The sequence below is a fragment of the Pelophylax lessonae genome, assembly GCF_965119305.1.
Source record: "Pelophylax lessonae genome assembly, chromosome: 8".
In the NCBI taxonomy this organism is placed as follows: Eukaryota; Metazoa; Chordata; class Amphibia; order Anura; family Ranidae; genus Pelophylax; species Pelophylax lessonae.
In genome coordinates this window covers 84,400,438-84,426,957 of record NC_138775.1, presented here as the reverse complement: position 1 = coordinate 84,426,957, position 26,520 = coordinate 84,400,438, and the positions used below count along the sequence as shown (strand labels likewise).

The following is a 26,520-nucleotide window of genomic DNA, read 5'->3' as shown; positions in this document are numbered from 1 at the left end:
ATTTTCATTGGCTGTTTACCTTGATCGGGGATGGGCTCTGTCCAAGGGACAAGCCTCAACCCTGATCGCTGCGCTGCGCACCCCCGGGGGCGAGCAGTAGTGGCGAGAGTGAGCAGACGTCATATGACGGCCGCCCGGATCGAGGAGCACTTCCTGCCGACGTCATTTGTCTATGGCCCGGTATGGAAGTGGTTAAATAAAGGTTCCCTACCCCTGAAATATAGTGTATGGCTCTCACGGAATTACATTTGAAAATATGTAGTGTTCGTGGCTCTCTCAGCCAAAAAGGTTCCTGACCCCTGCCCTAGACTGTTCATTGAGCCAAAGGAGTGACTGTGACTGTGTGCTTGGCTGCTGGAGAAACTATGGGAAAAGACCCTAGGGACCAAAACTGTGAACTCCTGCAGAAGTGAGCACTGCAGGTGCATTTTTTTTTTTGTCTGTATAGCATTGCCCCCGGAGGGGAGGGGCTACTGAACATAACCCAGATCTATCTTGTTAGTATAGAGGCTGCCTGCCACAGACAAAGATCCAAGCACACTGACAACGCTGCCTCAGTGTAGGGGGTGGCATTTTATGGATTTTATTTGCAAAAAAAAACTTGAACAGAAGGGGACATAAGGGTTTAAGATTCTTCAAAACAATATCAGGGATCAATAGGAGGACAAACTTCCTAGCACAAATCCCATAGCAGCGGGCAGGCATTAGAGCCCCAAAACCAGGTCTTACTCACAATGTCCTAGGAGCTGTCTGCCACCTAGTTTCCACACAACACTCTTCTGTGGGGTAGACAAAAGATCCTTCTCCAGACCAGGACTCCACGATGATACCCTCCAGCAAAAATCACTTTAATATTTCCAGACCACCCCCCAGCACCTGCTGAGGCCCAGACTCCTCTCCTCAATACATTGTAGCTGCCTCCCAAGAAGCATCCCCAGGAAAGGAAGAACCCTCTGCCCTGGCCTCCCAAACATTTATCACTTCCCCAGCCACCTTCTGGGCACCTCTTTTTCAGGGATTGGCTGAGGTCTGATAAATATTCATAATTCAGTGATTGATCCTCCCATTCTATGTTCTGGAAGCCTTTTTCAGAGGCAGACAGGAGCAACCCACCTACCAGACCAAAAACAAATTACCACTCCAATGAAAACAGTGAAACCAAAAACGACATTTTTGGCAGGGTGCTTAATCTGTTCTGGTCAGTCTGTTATGAGATTATTAAAAAAGAAATAGACTGCCTCAATGGAACAAATGTCATAACATGTTAAATGCTTATGCATTAATGCAGCACATCAGAATGGAAAAGTGTGAATGGGCACCTAAAGTAGCCTTACAATCAAATGCTGCTTGAGAATTTACTGGAGCCAGACTGTGAAGATTGTGCTTACCACTCAATTTGAACTTGAAAACAACAACTAAAAAATGCTAAAGTGTCACTAAAGGCAAAATATTTTTTTTTAGCTTTGTATAAAGTGGAGAGGGATTAGAACACTTGTCATGTTTTATTGTTGTTTATGTCTCTGTTAGGGAGATTCACCGTCTCTATTTGTCCTGTTTTCTGTTATCATCAAAAGTGAAAGTAAAAGAAAATCCTAAATTTTGGATTAACTTTAAAACAGTAATAGAGGGAAATCTTCCAATGTGGACACTAGTTCCTGTGAACCTGGTAACACCTTGGGATTCCCTCACTTTGAAGGGATTTCCTTTCACTTTCTGTTTTGGCTACGGGACAGGAAGTGAAAGGAAATTCACACTTTGGCAGTTTGGTGCATTGCATTAGTGCAAGTGAATTACAATGTGTTGTGTTAAAGTATCCTATTTTAAATGAATGAGCTGCCAACGGGCCAGACCATAAAAAAAGACTTCAAGCATGTATCAAAATGAATCGCATCAGAGGATCCTACTGCATGTACCATGCGGTGCAGTAATGCACACATTACTGCAATGCACCAAATCAGGCCCTTAAACTCTCAGGGGATTCAGACTTTAACAAGTTAAACTGTAAAAGCAATTGAGGCAATTACAATAACTCTGCCAGGAGAGAACCAGGAAACCAGCCACAGCCTTCCTCTCTTTTAACCGCTTGCCGACCGCCGCAAGAACATATACTGCGGCGGTCAGCCCCGTGCAGGCAAAGTGACGTATGGGTACGTCACTCGCTTGCGAGCCAATAGGGGACGAGCGCGCGCCGCCGGAGGCGCGGTCCCGCCCCCGCTCGCTCACTGTGATCCCCGCGCGTGTGACATTGGTCTGCCGGTCACTCGCGATCGTCCTTTACAGAGGGAGAAAGGCAGGCGGCTAATGTAAACAAAGCCGCCTGTCATTCTCCCTTGTGTAAGTGCAGAGATCATACGGTCCTGTTATGCAGGATCGTATATCTCTGAAGTTACACAACAAGCCACATCCCATAACAGTTAGAAGCACGCCTCTAGGGACACACTTAACCCCTCCTTCTCCAATAAAGTTAACCCCTTCCCTGCCAGTGTAATTTTTACAGTAACAGTGCATATGTATAGCACTGATTTCTGTAGTAATGTCACTGGTACCCCCAAAAGTGTCAAAAATGTCAGTCAAGGGTCCGATCTGTCCGCCGCAATGTCGCAGTCCCGCAAAAAAAATCGCAGATCGCCGCCATTACGCAAATAAACAACAAAAATGACAAAAATCTTTCCCTTAGTTAGTAAACGCAATAATGTGAATGTGAAAAATATTGTTCTTTTTGCAAAATTGTCGCTATTTTTTTGTTTATAGCGCATGATCAAAAAAATCGCACAGGTGATCAAATACCACCAAAAGAAAGCTCTGTTTGTGGGAAAAAAGGACGTCAATTTCATTTGGGTACAGCGTCGCACGACCGCGCAATTGTCCGTTAAAGTCATGCAATACCGAATCGCAAAATACCCCCTGGTCAGGAAGGGGGTAAAATCTTCCGGGGCTTAAGTGGTTAAAAATGCTATTTGTCTATTATAATGTCATTTGTAGAATAAGATACACAATGGTGACCCCATATTTCTGACATATTTTTCTTTTAAGGGCTCATTAACACCACCAGTGCTGGGCCTATACGGAGGTAAATCTTAAGTGTTTTATATTTTGTAAAACTGTTAAATTGTTTCCAAGCTAATATATTGTATGTGGGTTAAACTTGTGTAATGTCATTTGAGTATATTATAGTGTTTGGTTGTATTTTCCTGCTGAGGTGGTACTCCCTGAGAAGTACAGAAGTTAACAACACTGGCAGGTTTTCCTGGGCTTTTTGTGAAGTACCATCCTCTATTGGGACAAACACATAAAAAGGAGGGAACCATCTCTCGGGGGTGCCACTGTTAGTAGGTCGGCGGAAGGTTTGGCTCCAGTTTACCCCATCCAAAGAACGAAAATGCTGCTAAGGATGTGATACATTACTTGCCACTTAACCACCTCTTGTGGGAACCCAGTTGAGGTTCCAGGGATATGGACTTTTGACTTTTTTTGCTTTTGACTTAAGGACTCTAAAGGACTTTCACATCTGTTTAAGGTATGACTACCTCATGGGACAGGGGCACAAGTAGAATAACTAAGGGTCACTTAGAAGAACTTGTACAGGAACATGTTTTGGAAACATCTATGCTGAACTGTTCATTTGTTATACCTAAAGTATTACTAAACCCAGGACACTGCATTCACTAAATTATGAATTTTAATGATGAACTGTTGATAGTGTACAAAGTAAAGGACCACAAATTACAGGGAGTTTACTCTGTCTGTGTGGAGAAGTGTCACTTTTAAGATGGAGTGCTGCCTTAACCATCACACTTGTGTTAGGTAGCAGTCTCAGCCTAAAGCCTCGTACACACGCGTCGAAAATCGGCAGGGAATTTTCGTCCGACGACCGATCTGCCGATTTTCGGCTTGTTAGTATGATGCTTCCGACAACCAACTCCGACTTTTCGGCCGAAATAAATCTGGTGTGCAGGCTATAAAATTTTTGTCTGCCGTCAAAACACGGCCGATTTTCGTGCAGTCAGTACAGATTTTGACAGGGAAAAATCGAATGAGGAAGACTGGGCATGCTCAGAGAAGAAAGAACACAAAGAAAGCAAACCAACACATGACACTTCTGAAGTAGGATTTTGTTGGGTGAGAAAATTCGTGTGCAGTCTAGGCACATTCCAACCAACAAAACACCACTCTGGACAAAAGACAGACGATCGGTCGGCCGATAATCATTGCGTGTGTACGGGGCTTAACTCTGGGGGCAATAGCGAGCGCTCTCTCCTCGTACTGGCTAAAGGCCATTTTGCTCAATGCAATGTGCTACACTATTGAAAGACAGGAGTCCATGTAAAAAATGTTCTATAGTACATTGCAACCTGCTATACAATTGCATGATAAGAAGCCCTAAACAACACCCACATTTATCCATGTCTATGTTACCATATGCAGCACCATTATCATATGGAGTAGCCTTAATTAAATCCATCAGTATTTATTTTTTAGTATTCGATGCTTAAATCCTTTTTTCTTTATGTGTATTATATCATAAGACATAACTTTAATTTACAGAAACCCAAGAATATCCTTGAATAAGCTTCAAAGTAAACATTCAACATCTACTATGGGTCATCTTCTGGTAGCCATCTTGTTCTTCTACGTTCTATCACCGATAAAAGGGGACTTCCTGATTGAAGGACTGAGGAACATTCAGGTCAGTTTAACCCTTCTATTTCGGTTGCTTAACCCCTTCATGATGGAGTGTAAAACCATTCTTAATGGCTGAACACAGTTTTGTAACTTTGGCATGTGTTAGTAAAACTGCACATATAATCACAACTACTTAATGTAATTAATGCTTTTATTTGGCGGTAAAATAGTACTGGATATCTCCTGATTTTCTATTAGCAAAGAAAAACTAGCACAAAATAGTAAAGAAAAAATTAAAAAAATTAAAAATTAAATTAATTTAGCTGTATATTTTTTGCTATTGCCATAACCCACCACCAAATAACAACCCAAAATTATTTCTCCTGACAATCTCAGCGATACCTTTGTGCATATTATGTGTTATATGTACCTGTAGTAGGGCCCAAAAACAACACTGCTCATTTTGTCTTTTTTATCCTACCTAAAGTACACTGACACTGACTCTAATATGAAATAAAAAAATGAATTTTTTCCTAAATCCTGATCCTGACCTTTGACTCTGACATTGACCTTTGACCCTGATCTTTACACTAATCCTTGACACTGACCTAGATCAAACCCTGATCTAGCCATTTTTCTTTAGTTTTTATTATTATTTTTTTACACACACTGTTTTTTGTTTCTTCTCTAGCAAGGAGAAAAAGATAGTGTATCTTTTTCTCTGTCTTTTTCTCCATCACAGGGGCAGGCTGTACAGTGACTGTTCATTGTGATTGCCATTCAGAGGCTATCACAGCAATCAGGTGATTGGGAACCTCACAGTTTCCGATCGTTAGTACCAGACCCCGGTTTCTCAGGGACAGCTCAGTCTCTGTATAAAGTGCGCATTGAGCACAAACACAGTTGCGCTTATACTATATATGGCCCCACGGATAAAGACCCACTTTCATAAGGCTAAATATATGCATACTGCCATCAGGAAGGGGTTAATAATGGCATTAAAGTGTATTTGTGTCTAGAACATTTTTATTTTATTTTTGACAGAGGGGAAAGTGTTGAAGCCTGTCATGGTTTTTATTGCTGCTTCTGTCTCTTGACAGATTTAGCCTGTTTGCCCGCTAGCAAGTGTCTTTGGTTGGACACAAGCAGCCACACAGAGTCATTGGTTCCCATGATGCTGGCGCCTGCCTGTGTCTTAGCAGCCAAGGGTGCTGTGCAGGACAACAGCCTTCATTCTAGCAACCAAAAACAATTTTGATGGATGTCATTTGTTATTGTATGCCATAACAACCAAAAACGATGCACAAAAAAAAAAAGTGAGGGTTCTCTTCAAAATCTATAACATAATAAGGGACCCCAAAGACATCTGTCTTCACATAAGTGGAGTAAGGAGTACAGAGTATCTTTGGTTACGTATTCACAAAAAAGATACTAAGTAGATGAACAAACATAGTGTCAAAGTCATTTATTTAAACTGCCATTTGTTTAAAAAAACTAAATTGTCCCTCGGTGTAAATCTATCCTCAATCACATTGTCCAGTGATGTAGTGTAATTCCACCCCAGGGACGATAAATGACACCCACTGACCCGTGGAAACAAAACACAATGACCTAAAAGAAAATCGTCTTCTGACAAACTTCCGTCACAAATTACATTTCTCCAACCAGCAGCTGAATATAAACAAAGGGATTTGGGAATCCTCTCTGACATTTTTTAGCACCGATCTCCCATAGAAGACAGCGGGGATCTGACAGGTCTGTCTCTGCAAAGTAAGCGGAGATAGACATGTCACCTGCCTGCTCAGTGGGGATTGGCGGATCGATCACCGCTGAGCAAAACTGAGTCCGCTGGGCAGATAGCCAGTGTGAAAGGACCCTACTTTGGGATATACACTGCTCAAAAAAATGAAGGGAACACTTTTTAATTAGAGTATAGCATCAAGTCATTTAAAATCCTGGGATACTTATCTGGTCAGTTGGGCAGCAGAAAGATTTGGTCATCTGTTTCAGCTGCTTTGGTGTTAATGAAATTAACAACAGGTGCACTAGATGGGCAACAATGAGATGACCCCCCAAAACAGGAATGGTTTTACAGGTGGAGGACAATTAAATTTTTTTACGCTCATCTTTTCTGACTGTTTTTCACTAGGTTTGCATTTGGCTAGGGTCAGTGTCATTACTGGTAGCATGAGGCAATACCCGGACCGCATAGAGCAGGGGTACCTAAATAAAATTCATGGGGGTCCAGTTGGAAAACATTTCTTTCAGCGGAGGTCTGAGTGTCATATTGGTGCTATAACTCCACATGACATCTTCCACATTGCAGCCTCTCGTGCATGTCACAGTGCCCACACACAAACACCCCTTTAGGGCCCACACACATATCACGCTTTGTCTTTTTTTTTTCAACTTTATTGAAATGTCAAAATTAAATTTCATTTTTGTTTATGCACCGCAGCTCAGTTTCAGTGCATAGAAACAGTATGCATTTCGCACTGCACTGCTCAGCACTCAGGGGTGCTGTTGTAATGTGAATAGGACACATAGAAAACAATTGTTGTGGTCGGTAAATAAAAGATGGATACCCTTGATATGGAAAGTCGGTGTGGTGTGCCAGAACCGACGTAAGGGGGTAGGCCTGTAAATAAAGAGGGCAAAAAAGGAAGCAAATGACACACTTTATTGACAACCCAAATTCATGTAGCAAGCCTACTAAAAGCTAACCTCAACTCCTTCTCGGGGTGAGGAATATATATCTGAAAGGCATCAGATTCTCATCGACCAAGTCTTTTGATGATATGACCTGGCGTGTTATTGCCGGAGGCAGCTGACGCAGCTCCAATCCTAAAGGAGTGGCCAGAATGCGCTGCAGGGTCCCAACCCAGCCTGATACATAAGGTGCGGATGTAAAATATGAACTTAGACGTGGTGAGGGGGGTGCCCAGCAACGTGAAAAGTGGTGAGTAGCTGGGCGAGCTCTGAGTCCGAGCTGCGTAATTGTCCAGGACCTTGACAGGGCACCAGTCATTCCCCGATGGATACAAAGGGATGGACAAAGGGTGTCCTACCTGCCTGGTCTTAGAACACCGAAGTGTCAAGATGTAGTGATCTCCCCATTTGACCAAGTCCCGTTTGAGGAGGCAGGTGCGATCCTCAGACTGGGAAGCCACCGTGAACTCCCCAGGCCTGAGAAAGCCGTAAAAGGCCAGGTACATGGCGGTCTTTACAACTAAGTTTGTGAAGGGCTCAAAAGGGGCCGAGTCCAGCAAATCAGAAAGAGCCCGGAATTTCTCCCCGTCAATCGGCAACCGCCTGACCGGGGTATGGCGATCCACCTTGCCAATGCCCTTCAAAAGGTTTTTTACTGGATATGCCCTGAGAAAGGGAGACGAGTTCGGTTGGTACGTCAGGACGTGATGTTGAACCCCCGACAAGTACAGCTTGATGGTGCTGGCAGAAAGTTTCAGCTGGAGGTGGCAAAAAGCTGCGAAGGCGACCATCGTCTGGACTGAGTGGTCGTGCAACCCAAATTCCGCTGAAAACCTCCGGAAGATGAACATGGCTCGATCATAAGCCTTCCTGGTATTAGATGACAGTGCCATCCGGGCCAATTCCCGACCATGCTCCACAATCCGGGCTAGTCCAGGATTAAATCTTCGAACTTCGGGGTCCGAGTGGGGCATCTGTCGGCCGTTGGGTGAAGGTTAAAGAACACCTGTAATTTAGACCGGGAAAGGGCGTCAGCAGCTGCGTTGGAGTGGCCCGGGATATGTTCACAATAGAGGAAAAACTGGTGGGTGGCTGCTAACAAAGTCAGCCTGCGAACCAACCTCATGATGGTCAGGGATGGCCCTTGTTAATGATGTCACAGGCTGCCTTATTGTCGCTAAAACACTTAACTGCCATCCCTGACCAGCACCTACCCCAAGTGAAAGCAGCTGCCACTATAGGGTATATCTCGAACAACGCCGAGGTCTCCCGGAAAGCGGGTAAGGCAAGTGACTCTGCCGGCCAATGATCCCTGAACCACGAATCCCCAAAGATGGCAGCGAACCCCGTGTGAGCAGCTGCATCCGTCCAAAACACAGGGGACTGGGGTGAGATAGGCGGGATAAACATGGAAATGCCGTTCCACCTTTCCAGGAACTCCACCCACATGGCCAGGTCCGCCCTGGCTGGGGGATCCAAGTGGGTGACAACACCCTCCGGAAGACCTGGCAATAGACACAGTAAATGGGAGATGAATGACCTGCCTTGGGGAATGATGCGCATGGCAAAATTCAATGACCCAATCAACGACTGCAGATCTTTCCTCGTAAAAGACCCTACTTCCAGGAACCTGCCTATAACCTCCCGAATGCGCCTCAGCTTATCCCCAGGGAGGCTGGACTGCATAGAGCTGGAATCCAGGGTGATCCCCAAGAAATCTAACCTGGTGACAGGTCCAATCGTCTTGCCTGGAGACAGAGGGACCCCTAAGGTTGAAAACAAGGCCACAGTGCTCCTCAAGCTGACAGGCGTGCAGTTGCCCTGTTCGATCAACAAGAAGTCGTCCAGGTAGTGCAAAACCGTAGGGCACCTGGTGATATTCAGAAGAAGCCAGCAGAGCGTCTCGGCAAAGGTGTCAAAAATCCTGGGACTGCTTTTGGATCAGAATGTGAGCCTGATGGCGAAATAATATTCCTCCCTCCACTTAACACCGTGAACATGCCATAAAGAGGGGTGAATGGGCAACAGCTTGAAGGCGTTGGCTATATCTGTCTTGCTGAGCCATGCAGCCCTGCCTGCCCCCAAAATGGCTTGGATGGCGTTGTCCACGGTGGTATAGCGGATAGAGAACTCAGCAGAAGGGATAAGAGAATTCAGGCTAGGGTTATTGGAGGAATGAGGAGCCGACATGTCAATGATTAACCGTTTTTTATTAGAGTATTTGCTTATGGAGATGCCAACGGGGTTAGTACGCCAGGAGGTGAAGGGGGGGGGAAGGGGCCTAGCATGAACCCTGCCTGAACTTCCTTCCTGATCAGAAGGTCCACTGACAGCGGGTCCTCCCTAGCAGATAGTAGATTGGGGCATTCAAGTGACCCTGGGGGAAGAGACACCAACCCCGTGTGGAACCCCCCTGTCAACCCCTGCACCAAATACTCGACCAGGTGCGGAGATGAGACTGAAGGAAAAAAGCCAGTACCTCGATGTTGACCTCGGTCAGTCATTGTTTAGGATTGAGCCTTGACGGACACATGGACTTGGTGTGAGCCCTGAAGCAGATAGAACAAACGTGGAGCAGCCTGCAGGCACTGAAACTACACGCCCCACCGTTGAAATTATTACAGACCTGGGCTTTGCCTAAGTAAATGATCGGGCGACCCAGTTTGTCTCTTAAGCCACGCTGCTCTGATCTGCCAGCCCCCCCCCCAGGACCCCGGACGTGGAGGGCTCAGTCTCCATGGGGCAAAGGTTGGCAGAGTGCGAGGTGGATGAGCATGTGGCGCAAGAGGGAGGCACCAAACCTGCAAAGTGCCTGCAGAAAAGTTCGGTGTCCAAAAGGCTCCAATCAAACCGCACATTGAATTGTGCCAAGGTAGCCGCTGCTTTGGCCGAAACTGACTTGTGAAAGTCGTAAAAGGTAAAGCCCCCATACTTATGGCCCAAATCCACAACCTTGTGGAGATAAAGATCCAGTTCCTCCCGACGATGTGGGTAGACAGAGCATAACACATCCCTGTAAATCCCGAAAGCCAGGACAAGTTCAGGGATGGTCAGCTTCTTATTTAGCCTGGGGTCTCTGGCCTTCATCACTACGGACAAATCCCCATAGTTGTAGACCTTATTCTCTACCACATCTTGGGAGGCAATAAGGAGAGCTACCAGGTTAAAATCCTTTCCCTCCAGGATATCCTTACGGAGGGCTGGGGGGACCATGTGTGCCGGGGTGATGATGGGAGATACCGCAGCAGAGGGGAAGAGGGGGACTGGGGGCCTACCCTGTTCACTAACGGGGGCAGGAGCCTGCACCGGTAAGGGCGGAGGAGGAACCCCGTGAGCTGGACTGGCGTCCTCTAGTTTTGTCAGTCTGTCCCCGATTGACTGCAGAGAAGACAGGATGGAGTCCAGAGTTCCTTGCATGGCCGATCCACAGCCCTGAGAGCTGGTGCCCAGTCCAGGATCTTCCGGGTGCTCAGTCAAGATCCTAAACAGTTCAGCCTTCCTAGCCGTGGCTGGGAACGGAATGCCCCTCTGGCGAAGGACCGCCGAGATCTTCGGGATGGTCCAGGATCCATAAGAGCCCAGCGGGGACGGATTCCGATGACCCCTGGGGGTACCAGATCTGACTGGGGTGCCGGGTCTGGCCGGCGTGGAGGGGGAGGATGATCCTTCATCCAAGATGGCTCCTAGAGGCACGCTGTCGAAAGAAAAATAGAACACCAAAGTCCAATTAACAACCGTAAGAGCCCCAAGAAAAACTGGCTGGCTAGCTAGTGCCTTGAGGCGAAAAACTTAACTACCCCGTGACAGGTGAGGACCTGCTAGATGCCAAGCGGCAGGTGAGAGACTCTACCTATGATTTGGACGTGGGGCATGAGCCACTAGCGTGGTGGCGGGAAGGTTGGTCTCTCGTGACAATAAAGAATCAAACGTGTGGCCGTGACAGGTGAGGCCCTAACTATAAACCCATGAGGTGGGTGAAGTGAGGCGCTAACTATGGATTGGCCCGAGGGGCGAAGAATCTCCGTGTTGAGATTGGGAAGTTGGCCTCGCAGGACCGGCTATGAAGGGGGAGTAAGGGCCAGCACATGAACCCTAACAGCCAGTTCGCTCACCCTACGGGGAGGGGGGGGCTGACAGGGGAGACAACACATGACGAAGTACAACACAGTGAGGTGTAGACAGCGAAAGCAGTGCCCACGAAGGACAATGACATGGGTGTGGCACGGAGGTGGTGAAGGTGGCAATGGAACAACAGGAACCAGGTGGCACCTGTTGGTACATACCGAAGGTGTGGTGAGTGCCCGAAGCGAACCCGGACGGCCTAGGTTAACGGTATGAGCATACCGACGGTGACTAAGATGTGTGTGGAGGCCCAATGAGATGTGAGACTGGCCTGGCAGTGCCTATGGGCAACGCTGGAGTGCGTAGAGAAGACTACCAGCATACGGAGCTGTGAGAAAACACATAGGAAGAAACCTGCAGCCCGGCAGTAGTACCTGATGCCGGCGTTGAAGGACATGGTGAGAACCTGGAGGAATAAGGCAATCGGTCAACCAGATGTAGTGACACATGACCCCCCCAGTGTAGATAGCATGTAAAGGGAGCCAGCACGGGAACATGTAACCTAGTGGAATGTGAGACCCCCCCCCCAACCCTGCCATCAACCTCCCTCATGACCCAAAGGGGTAGGTATGTGAGCGTGCATGAGTGTGTAGTGCCCCTCCACCTACCCTAGACCTAAATCCAAGAGCCCCCCCCGCAGGCCGTGCCTGGGGGTGCCTAGGCCCCTACGGGGGGTGGGGGGGTTGCTTGATTGAGAGGACGGCCGGCGGGCAGGTGAGCCTGACCGACCAACCCCCCCCCCCCCCTTAGCATAACATGCCCAGCAAGCGTGAAGCATGGCAAAGAACAAATGCCCTCCCTCATGTTTTTTTTTTTTTCCCTTTCCCCCCTGGATCACACAGTGTCCTATGAGCAGGACAGGAGCCTGGAAGCCCAGAAGCCCCCCCCCCCTGTGGAGGAGATGCCGAGGCCTAACTGGAGGCAGGCAATGTGGTGCTAGTGAGAATGCCGTGGCCTTGACTGAGAGGCAGGCAATGTGTGCAGGTAGGCAGCCGCCCCCCCCCCCCAACCCCAAAGCTTACCTGGTCCCGGCTGAGCAGCGGGGAGATGCAGCGGGCAGCTGGCGGTAGTGGAGGTGCTGGTGCCGGCAGGTGCAGTGGAAGAGGCGCAGGCCGGCTGGCAGCGGAGGAGGCGCTGGGAGCAGAGGAGACGGTAGGCAGCGGTGGAGGATCCGGCGGCGGCGGAGATGGCTTGCAGCGTCCACGATCCTACCCGGAAGTCCGGACCTCAAAGGCAGAAGTTCCGGCGGCGATCAGGTGACACAACAGAACACCTGACTCAAGCGCCCAGCAGCAGGCCGGTGTAGGGGAGGGGCGGTGCTATAAAGCCCGCTAGCTCCTCCCACAAACACCGGCCTGCGGCCGAACACTTTTCTATTGCCTTCGCAGAGACCTGTGTTTTGTTAGTGCAGAAATCACAGACCCCCTTTTATATCAGTGTCCTCAGTCCCCCCCTTCACATCACAGACCCCCTTTTACATCAGTGTCCTCAGCCCACCCCTTCACATCACAGCCCCTCTTTTACATCAGTATCTTCAGTACCCCCCTTCACAACCCCCCCCCCTTTTACATCACAGACCCCCCGATCAGACTGACTCATCACAGATCCCCATCACAAACTGACCTTTCTAAGACCCCCATCACAGAACCCCCCTATTTACAGACTGACCCATCAGAGATCCCCCCTCACAGACTGTCCCATCACAGACCGCCCACCACAGACTAACCTTTTACAGACCCCCCAATCACAGACTGACCCATCACAGACCCCCCCACCCCAGACTGACCTTTTCACAGACCCCTTCCTCACAGACCCCCCCAATCACAGACCCCTCTTCACAGACCGACCCATCATAGACTCCCCACCCCAGACTGACTCATCACAGACCCCCCATCACAGACCCCCCACACCAGACTGACCCATCACAGACCCCCATCACAGACCCCCCAATCACAGACTCCGCATCACAGACCACCCATCACAGACCCCCCACCCCAGACTAACCCCATCACAGACCCGCCATCACTCACTGACCTATCACAGACCCCCCAAATCACAGAACCCCCAATCACAGAACCCCATCACAGAACCCCCAATCAATCACAGAACCCCCCATCACAGAACCCCCAATCACAGAACCACCCCAATCACAGACCCCCCATCACAGTCCTCTCGATGTTAAACTGTTCTTTTCATAATAGCACAGCACTCCCCTCTACCCACAGAGCCCTACCTTATTCACACAAGACGGAAATCATGGCAGCCCTGGACAGAGGGCAGGACTTTTCACGTTAAAGGTGGGTGATTGATTGCTGGGACCACCCCACTGCCTAGCAACCAATCACCTGCTTCTTAACTTTAAAAGTCCCACCCTTTGTTCAGAGCGCCCGTGCTTCTTGTGTGAATAAGACAGTCAGTGTGGGGAGGGGGCAATGCATGATATTATGGAAGGGACAGACCTGCTGCGCCTGCCATGCTGTGAACATAGCAGCAGGCAAATTTACATAGATATACGAGCTGTACACTCACTACTTTCCATTGTAGCAAAGTGTAATTTCTTCAGTGTTGTCACATGAAAAAGTATAATAAAATATTTACAAAATGTGAAGGGTGTACTCACTTTTGTGAGATACTGTATATATACATGTCTGTGTATATATATATATATATATATATATATATATATATATATATATATATATATATATATATATAGATAGATTGATAGATAGATAGATAGATAGATAGATAGATAGATAGATAGATAGATAGATAGATAGATAGATAGATAGATAGATAGATAGATAGATAGATACACTTGTTTTCTATATATTACACACTATTATTCTAGGACATCCCCTTCCCTGAATACTGCACCGATATATGCAGGGCCAGATTTAGACCTTGGAGGGGCCCAGAGCACTTCAGGTTTTGGGTGGGGGGGGGGGGGGGGGTTATTTTTTTCTTAATAACAGTTACAGATTTTTAAAATGCATGACACAACATCAATCTGAGGTCACATGTGCACATAGTAATGTAGTCATAGGCCATCTTCCTTAAGAGCATAAGCACTCTATATGTGGTTCACCTGAGCTGCCAAAATTTGTTTTTAAAAACAATACAATATACCAGTCCAGCATAAACCCTGTTACAGAAGAGGGCAGGTACAATATTACTTTCCAAGATACATTTACTATAAGAGAGAATTTTTTTATTATTATTATATGTTTTATACATTTTTTTAAATTGTTTTATATAATTTTTATATTGTTTTATATTATTTTTGTATAGGGGGGGCTCTCCTGTCAGGGGGCTCAAGGCAGTTGTCTCTTTTGCCCCCTTATAATATAAATCCGGCACTGCATATATGTACCATATACTGTATCAGTCTCTATTCACACTGTGCCATTGTAGAAGTACACACCTGCTGTGTCTATGGAATGGATCTTTTTATGCTACTTTATTGAATTTCTATTGAGACTTTTTGCTACATCTATTGAATTCCTGAGCATTGCATTTTTTTGGTTGAAACTGTTTTCCAAGGGTCAGCCCACTCAAAACTAAAAATGTGCTTTCACTAGAATCTGGAGTTTAAAGCTGAAATCAAGGCAGATTATAAATGCCATGAATAAATGTAGCTCTGTAATCATTAATACATTCATTATTTTTCTATTTAAGTAGGGTAAGTTCCTACTTTAGACCTGGTATCAGCCTCTTGCAGTCCCTGTACAGCAGAACTGGAGTGTGAGAGGATGAAACAGTACAATGAGACAATCAAATCATGAGCTGATAGGAAGTATGCTGATAGGATCAGAGAGCAGATTGATTGAGGAATGAGATCATCATTGTTCTGCTTCTCCTTTCACTGTCTAGTCAGGGGCAGGGCTGAGTCTAGGTTGACCAAGACTAAAAGGAAGTGGGTTGAACCCAGTTGGCCATTAGACTGTGGACATTTAGTGATACAAAAATGTACCGTGGGGTCACTCTCTGGATTGAAACTGAATAATGCAGCAGAAACTGGATTTGTTATTGTACCTTTTAATAATCTATTCATTTGATCGTATATTTAGTTGGGGTCCTGCTTTAAACAGTGTTTAAATTCATGGCAAAAGTCAGCTTTAAAAAATGTCACAGGGAAAATTTAAGTGTAATTTTAGTCAAAACATTTGTTCTTGCATTGAGTGAGAAAGGTTTACCACTTCTGTCAGGTTTTTATTGCTGTGTGTGACCTTGTGGTTGTCACTCATATAGAAGGCCAAGGAAAATCTCCAGCAGGGATACAGATAGCAATAAAAAGGAGGTATGGCATTTCCTGTATCTACTAAAATTTTGGCCTTTACTATTTTTTCCACCAAAACAACGTCAGGAATTGAGGGGAAATTACCCCAATGGGTCCAGTAAAAACTGACAGATGTTCTAATCCTTTCCTAGTTTATCAAAAAATGAGCTGGGAATATCCTTTAATAACTGGATTCCACAAGAGAAGAAGACAGCGAATAATATAGCCCACTAGACTCCAGCAATAGATGAAAGATCATCTTTGGGCTTTCTAAACCTTTAAATCCCTAATAATTGCAAAGCGCACTTAATTTCCTATAATTTATATATATATATATCATTTTATATATGTCTGTTTTTCCCCACAGAAGAGAAGCACTACCACGGTAAGGACCTCAAGTACTTGTTAAAGTAATGGAACAAGATGTACTTTTATAGGTTTTTTTTTGTTTTGTTTTTGTACAGATTTATAAAGTTATTTGTTTTGTGCTAACTGTTGTCTCTTCCTACTTATGCTGGCCATACACTATACAAAATTTTTTTTTAACTAATTTTTGAAAAACAAACACAGCAAACAATAGTACCATCATGTAATGACCGATAATTCATTCAATGAACATAATTTAATCAGTTTTTTTGTTTGTTTTTCACATATACCAAGTGCAAACAGTATGGACGAAAAACACATTAAGGCTCCGTTCACATGTAGGCATTTTGGGGCGTTTTTGGGGAGTTTTTCTGCTCTAGGATCAGCTCTCAAAACGCCCAACAAAACAAATCCTATTCATTTCAATGACCCCTGTTCACATCTGAGCGTTTTGACGCCATGAGCAAAACGCCCAACGCTCAAAAAGGTACATGAGCTTCTTTTTGGGCAGATTACAGGCGTTTTCCATTGGTCTCTATTCAATCTAAAAACGCCTGCACAAAAAAAGCCTGTAAAAACGCCTGTAAAACGCCTGCAAAAACGCCCATAAAAACGCCAAGATGTGAACGTAGCCTAACCTTTCAATTTATAGTTTATTCGGCAGAAAAACTCCAAACTTGTCCTTGTCACAACCGATTACCGATTTGTGTACATTATCTGGCCAAAAAATGAACAAACTGTCCAAATGACCGAATTTCGGCCGATTTTTCGCATAGTGTATGGGCAACATTAGGCTTCAATGCACACTGGGGCTCTTAGCAGGAGAAAAGCAGTTACATAAATGCCCCTAAGCTCTGTTTTTTTCAAACACGTTGCAGATGCATTTCATTGGCTATACAGTATTATTAATTTATTCTGGCCATTGATTTGCAAAAATGCTCAGGTGCTGAAAACGCCTAGCGTTTATCCACATTTAGGCGCATTAGGCATTTTTTCCCCACCAAAGCACTCCTCTCTTGAACACAAAAGTAAGGTGTTTTTTTTTTTTCTGTCTCTACTATAAACTTTTGTTAATGCCTATAATGTGCATGGACACATACAGAAGGTTAACATGGAGGGGAGTTTAGAGGCAGAGAAAAAAAAAAGCTCAAACATCCTGAAAAGCAGTGTTTTTGAGCTCAAGTGTGCGTGAGGCCTTATGCTAATAATACAGTATATTTAATAGAGGTTTCGAATCTAACAATGTTAAATGCCATAAACTATTCATATGATCCTTTTGTACAGATATTAATACTGCATGCCTAAAGTAGAAATGTGGCCAAATATGGACATTAAATTTTTGCATATTCTTAAAAAATGAACATTATGGAGTAAGTTCAAAGTTTACAACATAAAGAATTGGGAAATACATTTATCAATTCAAGGCAAGACCATGATATTTAGCAAATTTATACAAAAATTCATCCCCAGCTTCTTTAATATGCGCTGTAGCCAATAAAATGCTACAGCATGGGCTTCCAATAGTTGGAGGGCGTACATAGATCTCTCATGATCAAGCTGCTCACGTTCCCTCTGCAGGGCACGGGCGGCACGCTCTGTGATCGCCAAATCGTTCAGATCAGGTTAAAGGGCCAAACACAGCGGCCCTCTACCACGTGATCATCTTTCAGCCATTGGCAGCTGATCACAGGATGTAAACACAAGCCTGTTATCTGCTTTTCTCTTCTCACACCATCAGCCAAAGGGAAAAAGAGAGCAGATAACCGGCTTGTGCCCAATCAGTGCCTCCTCATCAGTGTCACCTATCAGTGCTGTCTATCAGTGCCGCCTACCAGTGCCTATCAATTCCCATCAGTGCCGCCTTTCAGTGCCCAACAGTGCCACCTATCAATGCCCATCAGTGCAGCCTCATTAGTGAAGGAGAAAAATTACTTGTTTGCAAAATTTAAAAAACAAACTATGAAAAATGTTTGTTTTTTTTTTTTTCAAAATTTTCGTAAATGTTATTATATGGGTACAGTGTTGCATGACAGCACAATTGTCATTCAAAGTCTAACAGCGCTAAAAGCTGAAAATTAGCCTGGGCAGGAAGGGGTAAAAGTTCCCAGTAGGCAAGTGTTTAAAATAGTTCTGTGACATAATTAAACCTGCCTCTGATCATACCTTAACCACTTGACAATCGCTGCTCCTGGGCAAAGTGACGTAGCTCTATGTTGCTTGCTCTCAGGAGGCTAGGGGGCGAGCGCACCCCGGCGCGCTCCCGCCCCCAATCGTCAGCGGGGAAGCCAGTGCGTCTCCGATTGCCGCCTGACACTGGCAATCTCCCCCCCACTGACAGAGAAGGACGGACGGCTGATGTAAACACAGCCGTCTGACCTTCTCCCTGAGATGATCACAGAGACTATGTGATCCTGCTATATAGGATCACATGTCTCTATGGTCATCTCACAAGTCCAGCCCCCCCCCCACAGTTGGAATCACTCCCTTAGTATCACTCCCCACATTTAACCCCTTGATCACCAACACTGTTAACCCCTTCCCTGCCAATGGCATTATTACAGTAACAGTGCATATTTATAGCACTGATTACTGTAGTAATGTCACTGGTACCCCCAAAAGTGTAAAAAATGTCAGTCAGGGGTCCGATCTGTCCGCCGCAATGTCGCAGTCCTGCAAAAAATCACAGATTGCCGCCATTACTAGTAAAAAAAAAAAAAAAAAACAATAAAAATGACATGAATCTTTCTCGTAGTTAGTAGACGCAATAACCTTTGCGCAAACCAATCAAAATACGCTTATTGCGATTTTTTTTACTAAAAATATGTAGCATAAAACAAATTGGCCTAAAATGTTAAAACATTTTGATTTTTACATTTTTTTTGTTGGGAATGTTATATAGCAGAATGTGATAAATATTGTTTTCTTTTTCAAAATTGTCGCTCTTTTTTTGTTTATAGCGCAAAAAAATAAAAATCACACAGGTGATCAAATACCATCAAAAGAAAGCTCTATTTGTGGGAAAAAAAGGACGTCAATTTTATTTGGGTACAATGTCGCACGACCACGCAATTGTCTCTTAAAATAACGCAGTGCCGAATCGCAAAATAGGGCCTGGTCATTAAGCAGGAAAATCTTCTGGTCTTAAAGTGGTTAATTGTGCATCTGTTTTGAGTGAAAATGTACATTATGTTCAGGGCTTAATCTGTCTCAAACTTTTGCAAAACCTGTCTCATATTCTAGGTGCAGGGGTCATATATACAGTATGTGTTTAAAAGTTTCTCATAGTCTTTGCTATCCGTCAGGCTGCCTGATTTGCGTCTGATTTGCTAATTATTTGCTTGTGCCTATTTAATTTTATTTTTCAATAGTTAGTTCATATTGCTCCCCCTTCCAGCAGAAACTTGGCAGCCTGCCGACCTTAACACAGAACTGATACTCAGGAAGAGGGAAGAAAGCATTTTGATGGCCTTTAAAAAAATATGCACACACAAAACAAACCTACAGTCCCCAGGCAGTTCCTAAAAATACTGCAGCTGCTGAATTTTATTATGAGGACATTTACCTGTCCAGGGAGCCCGTGATGTTGACACCCGAAGCTGATTTGTCTATCGGCTCAAGGTGCAGACACAGGCATCTTTACTAAGGGAAACAGGAAGTGAAGCCTTGTGGCTTCACAGCCTTTTTCCTACTGCTCATGCGCGAGTCACGCTGCACTTTCTGAATGGTCCCGCTGTCTTCTGGGACCTCTGTGTATCTCCCAGAGGGCAGCGGGAGAAGGAAAAAGGGCCGCAAATGACGTAGGTCGCCGCTGCACCCTTAGACAGAAATGGGAGCCTGCTGACCTTCTAATCTCTAGGTTAACACAGAACCGATACTCAGGAAGAGGGGAGAAAGCAGAGTTTGATGGCCTTTAAAAAAATATGCACACACAAAACAAACCTACAGTCCCCAGGCAGTTCCTAAAAATACTGCAGCTGCTGAATTTTATTATGAGGACATTTACCTGTTCAGGGAGCCCGTGATGTTGATACCCGAAGCTGATTTGTCTATCAGCTCCAGGTGCAGGCGCAGGCATCCTTACTAAGGGAAACAGGAAGTGAAGCCTTGCGGCTTCACAGCCTTTTTCCTACTGCTCATGCTGCACTTTCTGAATGGTCCCGCTGTCTTCTGGGACCTCTGTGTATCTCCCAGAGGGCAGCAGGAGAAGGAGGAAGGGCCGCAAATGACGTAGGTCGCCGCTGCACCCTTAGACAGGAGTGGGAGCGAGTCTTCTTCCCCCCCCCCCCTCGAAAGGTGCCAAATGTGGCACCAGAGGGGGGGAGGAAGCAGTAAAGCTGAGCTTCCATATTTGGGTGGAACTCCACTTTAGGTCTATAGATGAAATGTACGTAATAATTTAAAATCCCCTACAAAAAAACACTATTAAACCACATGATGGTAAACATTGCAAAATTAAGTGCAATACTTATTTTGCTCCTAAAGCATAGGCAAAAATAGTAATATAAATAACATATCTTATTACAACTATTAAAGTACCACAACAAAAGAAAACAAAATAATAGCCCCGGCTTTTGTTTGTAACTGCAGCTTATAGTACACTTACTAAATGAACAACAATAATTGTAACTATTTTTTTTAACCACTTAAGCCCTGGAGGATTTTCCTGCTCAAAGACCAGGTCCTATTTTGCGATTCGGCACTGCGTGACTTTAACAGACAATTGCGCGGTCGTGCGACGCTGTACCCAAATTAAATTGACGTCCTTTTTTTCCCGCAAACAGAGCCTTCTTTTGGTGGTATTTGATCACCTGTGCTCACAAAAAAGAGCAACAATTTAAAAAAAAAAAAATATTATATATATATTAAAATTATATGAAATTCCCCCCCAAAAATATGTAAAAATCAAAATTTTTTAACATTTTAGGCCAATTTGTTTTTTGCTACATATGTTTGGTAAAAGAAAAATTGCAATAAGCGTATTTTGATTGGTTTGCGCAAAAGTTATTGCGTTTACTAACTAAGGGAAAGATTTTTGTCATTTTTATTGTTTTTTTTTTTTAACTAGTAATGACGGCGATCTGAAATTTTTTTTTTTTTTGCGGGACTGTGACATTGTGGCGGACAGATCGAACCCCTGACTAACATTTTTGACACTTTTGGGGTTACCAGTGACATTACTACAGTAATCAGTGCTATACATATGCACTGTTACTGTAAAAATTACACTGGCAGGGAAGGGGTTAACTTTATTAGTGATCAAGGGGTTAAGTGTGTCCCTAGGGGCGTGTTTCTAACTGTAAAGGGGCGTGGCTAGTGATGTAACCACAGGGACATACGATCCGACATAGCAGGATCGTGTAGTCTCTGCAGTTAGATCAGGGAGAATGACAGGCGGCTTTGTTTACATTAGCCGCCTGCCTTTCTCCCTCTCCACCGGGAGATCGCGGGTGACCGGCGGACATCGGAGCCGCTGGTCACTCGCGTGGACATGTCAGGGAACGAGCTGGGATGGGAGAGCGCGCTCACCCCCTAGAGGCTCGTAGGCGACCAACGTAGTCCTACGTTGATTAGCCTGTACGGGGCTGACTGCTGCAGTAAATAGTCGTTCGGCGGGCGGCAAGCGGTTAAAGGGACACTATAATCACGAGAACAACTGTAGCCTAATGAAGTTGTTCTGGCGTCTATAGTAGGTCCCTAAAGGCATTTCAGTGTAAATACTAGGCAGTGTTTACATTGTTGCCTAGGGACACCTCCTATGGCTGTCACTCAGACGGCCACTGGAGATGCTTCCTGTGTCAGTGCTGCATGCTTTGCAGCACTGACGTTCAGCGTTTCCATGCTGAAATTTCCTCATAGAGATGCATTAATTCAATGCATCTCTATGAGGAGATGCTGATTGGCGCAGCGTGGCGTTTTGCCCGCATTCGCATTGGCCCCCCAATGCTTTTCAATAGGAAAGCATTGGATTGGCTGACATCATCAAATTTGATGATGTCAGACAGGGGGGCAGAGCGAGCTGCCGTGGGACCCGATCGCTGGGGGATTTAAAGATGAGATTAACCCTTTAACCACCCTGGAGAGGGGGGCTGGCACGGGGGGGAGGGCATGCCAGCACTATTGGGTCAGGAATACCTGTTGGTAAAGTTTTGTCAATGGAGTCAGTACACACATGTCAGTAAGTTTGCTATGTACAGCTGTGAAATTCTGTTAGTGCTGTGAAGTCAGCTGGACATAGCAAACTTACTGACATGTATTATACATGTTTGCTATGTTCAGCTATAAAATTCTGTTCACATTGTCCTTTGCAGGGGTGTTAGGGTGGTATGACTGTAAAATGTGCAGTGGAAACTCACTGCTCAACCCCCCTCTAAAATGGATGCCCTGCTCCTCCTGTACTGTGCTCTGGCTCTGCTCCACTCCTCTGCTGTCCACTCTGCTGGGCTAGATTGTTGCACTGCGTACACAGCACAGACATGCGCATTCTCACGCTGCCATGTCTTGTGAAGTCATGCCGGCACGCCGCTGATAAACACCCACGCTAGGTTGGCCTGACCCTGTCCCTGATTGAATAGGCACCGCGAGGGAGCATTTCACAGCGGCAGTGCCTATTCATTGAATTTAGCTGATTTTGTCGCTGTAGCAACAAACCGCTGGCTTTTTTTTTTTTCTTTAAAAAACACAAAAATACAAAAAAAAAAGGCGTTTTTATTAGTGGGAGGGCACAGTATAATGTTAAGAGGCCATGGTCCCCTCTGCACCCCCCAGCGACGCCACTGCTAGGATCTGCCCATTGCAGAAGAAGATGGAGAAGAAGCCTGTAACATCACTGGACCACACACCTAAAAAAAAGAAGGTAAATATAAAGATATATATATATATTTTTTTTTAAGCTCATTTACTGCTTGTTGGGAATATGTATATTTTTGAATGTCCACACCCTGGTCACAGTTCTACATTATAGTCGATCTAAACCCTAATGGGAATACATTGAAATTTGTGCTGTGTATTGTAAAAAATATGTTTTTTCATGAAATACTGTTTCACCTCTATTACATTCTTATTTAAATCACTTTCACCATCCAAGCCCTCTTATGTATCACTGATATCACCCATCATATTAAAGAAACCCTGTTGCCAAACCATTACCAAAGATCTTACTTTAAAGTGTTTCCAAAGTTCTACAGTCGTAAAATGTTTTACCTTAATGCATTGTGGTAAAAAAATTACCCAGTAGCAGTATCCCCCTCCCTCCAAATACTTACCTGAGTCCTCACTCGATCTAGCGCTGTGCCTGTCTGTAGCGGCTCTCTTTCCTTGCATTCACAGGACACAAAGGCAGCAGGGGGAGCAATTGGCTCCTGCTGCTGTCAATTACATCTTGTGAGCAGATAGCGAATGAGTAGGATCTACGCTATGTATGTCTATAGATGCACATGGCTCAGCTTGAGAGTAAGCCTGCACAGTTGTTCCCATAGCAAAGGTCTTGCTATGGAAACAGACACAGAAGAGGAGGAGTAGAGAGTGCTGGCGAGGGACCCCAGAAGAGGGGGATTGAGCCATTCTGTGCAGTTCCATTGCACAGAGCAGGTAAGTATAACTTTTTTTTTTTTTTTTTTAGATTAAAAAAAAGTTAGTGTAATCTAATATCTGCTCCACCAACCTTTGATTGTTGTAGTAGAAAAGGGCACTGCCATATATAAAGCTTTGAACAACACTTAATGTATGCTTGTATTTTAAAGCAGGCTCTTGCAATTGAAAACTTGAAGCATAACCATAATGTATAGGGGATTGTAATCTATAAAACTATTTTATGTTATTTAGAATGTGGATGGCATAGAAGTCTACAACATTAGCATTATCAGTAAGGTCACATCTCGCTTTGCCCATAATGTCATCACAAGCAGGGCTGTAAATCATGCTAACAGATCTGAAGAAGCCTTCTTCGATGTGGATCTGCCCAAAACTGCTTTCATAACCAATTTTACCATGTAAGTATTTGCTGGGTTTTATAGATGTGAGTTCGTAAAAGTTTTTATATCCCCTATTATCATGCATTTAGAGAATTTATGATTTGTACATAATAAATAAATACATATTGTATTGGGCCCTGTTGTTACTGTATAAACTGAGGTAAATGGTATGTAGGATTCTCAAGGATGCAGATTTAGAGGCTCTAGAATGGCTATTATGATCAGTTGTTTTGGTTTTCTCTGGGTTTTTTAAGTCTTTGATTGAGTTCTGGAATCCAGAGTCTTGGGAGTGACAGAGCCTCTAACCCTGTGTCTGGGTCTTACTGAAGACCAGCAGGCTGTGTGTACAGGTATGCAAACCCTTTATAATCAAGGGCCTGACAGTAGTTCTGGGCTCCACCAGAGAGACAGGAGGTCTTCAGCCCAGAGGCCAGGGCGTGGGCCTGAGCAGCAGCAAGCTGAGGAAGAGGTGCAGAGTTGCACAGTGGTGTTGAGAGTTGGTCTGAGAGACCAGACCAAAGGCCTTGACTTGAGGCCTGGGCAGCAGCGCTGTGAGAGATAGCCAGGAGGTTGATGTAATTTTTCTGTCTGTTTGAAACAATGGTGGAAACCCCTGCAATGGCAACTATTTTAAAGGAACTTTTACTTTCTTTTTAAATAAATATCATCCAGCAATCCCTAAAACTGTATTTTCTGACTGGACTGAACTCACTAGGAGGTAAACATCAGCGTCAAATATGGAGCTTTTGTAAGCACACTTATTTGTGTGAGAGGGCTATTAACCCTCTTATTTACTGCCAAACAGTCAGATTACAGAGAACCAACCAATGATAAATCACAGTCTGATGCATGCACTCCATCACTGACTATGCCTTTATCCAGCAGGGACTTTCTGTCACATTCTACCCCCCGACCCCACCCCCACCCTCTTTTAATATGGACCACCCCCCCCCCCTTTCCTTTCATTTGCCCAGATGTTCTTGAGAAGATACTCACATTTTTTATTACAACCAGCCCAGTTCTCTACTTTGGAAAAAGCATCCTTGGGGGTCACAGGAATGAATGGGTAACCCTTGAATCATGCTCCTTCACCTGGGTCATCCATGTTAAGAAAGCATGGTATCTAAGGCCTCCAGGGCCCTTACTTACTTGCCAGACACTCTTGCTCTGCAATTTTATAATTTCCCTCTGCCAGTGTCAGCTTCCCACTCAAATAGACCACTGGGTGCTGCTCTCCATCTGCCACTTGTGACAGTCTAACCCCCAGAATAAATAACCCAAATAGTGCAGCACCACCAAAATTATTAGATATCATCAATGACTAAACATCAATGGTTAAAAATATACAAAAACTTTATTTTTATTATTATAATTATACAGGATTTTTATAGCACTAACAGTTTACGCAGTGCTTTACAATATAAAAGGGAGACAGTGCAGTTACAATACAACAGAATACAAGAGGGTTAAAAGGTCCCTGCTCAAAATAGCTTAAAATCTAATTGGGTGTGGCAAGGGGTACAAAAGGTTGTAACTGTTGGGAATAAGCTGATGGAAGTGATACAAGATTAGTTTCAGGGATCGCCTGAAGGCAGCCAGAGTAGGAGATAGCCAGACAGATTGGGGTAGAGAGTTCCAGAGAATGGAATTGGCTCTGGAGACAAGCATTATAGAAGGAGACAAGGAAGCTTGAGAGCAGGAGGTCTTGGGAAGAGTGGAGAGGATGGTTAGGGTGATATTTGGAGACAAGATTGGTGATGTAGCTTGGGGCAGAGTTCTGAATGGCATTGTATGTTGTTGTTAGTATTTTAAATTGAATTTTCTGGGTGATTGGAAGCCAGTGTAGGGAGTGGCAGAGATGGGTGGCAGACACTGAGTGGTTGGTAAGGTAGATGGTACTGACTGCAGCATTCATGATAGACTGAAGAGGTGATAGCCTATGGAGAAGTAGGCTTATAAGGAGGGAGTTGCAATAGTCAAGGTGAGAGATAACAAGGGAGTGAATGAGTAGTTTGGTGGTTTAATTAGTTAAAAAGGGACAGATTTTAGAGTTGTTACGGAGGTGAAGTCTACAAGCTTTTGACAATGACTGAATTTGGAGCTGAAAGGAAAGGTCAGAGACTAGGATTACACCTAGTACCCTGGTGTGAGGGGAGGGATTGATGGTTTCATTATTGGCACTGATGAAAAATTCATGGAGGGAGGCCTGGGCAGGGGGGAATATTATCAGCTCGACTTTAAAGAGATTTAGTTCAAGCAAGTGGTGCAACATCCATGCTGATATGTCAGTTAGTAAGTTAGTAATGTGAGAGGAGACAAAGGAGGGAGGCGAAGGGTAGACAGATAGATTTGGGTATCATCGGTGTAGAGATGGTATTGGAAGCCGTGGGAGGTTATCAAGTCACCAAGAGAGGAGGTGTAGATAATGAAGAGAAGGGTCCAAGAACAGAT

The 26,520-nt window shown here is 44.8% G+C and overlaps 1 protein-coding gene across 1 annotated transcript in view; it reads left to right on the top strand.

Annotated features, from left to right (window-relative positions):
* Positions 1 to 4,597: 4,597 nt before the first annotated feature.
* LOC309562155 (inter-alpha-trypsin inhibitor heavy chain H3-like) overlaps positions 4,598 to 26,520 on the top strand; it is a gene marked incomplete at both ends in the record, with an annotated part of 120,217 nt that continues 98,294 nt past the window's right edge. The window contains 3 exons of the mRNA XM_082266278.1: positions 4,598 to 4,687; positions 16,101 to 16,118; positions 23,921 to 24,087. Of these exons, the coding sequence (XP_082122404.1) occupies positions 4,598 to 4,687; positions 16,101 to 16,118; positions 23,921 to 24,087 (275 nt within the window). The remainder of the gene's footprint in view (positions 4,688 to 16,100; positions 16,119 to 23,920; positions 24,088 to 26,520) is intronic.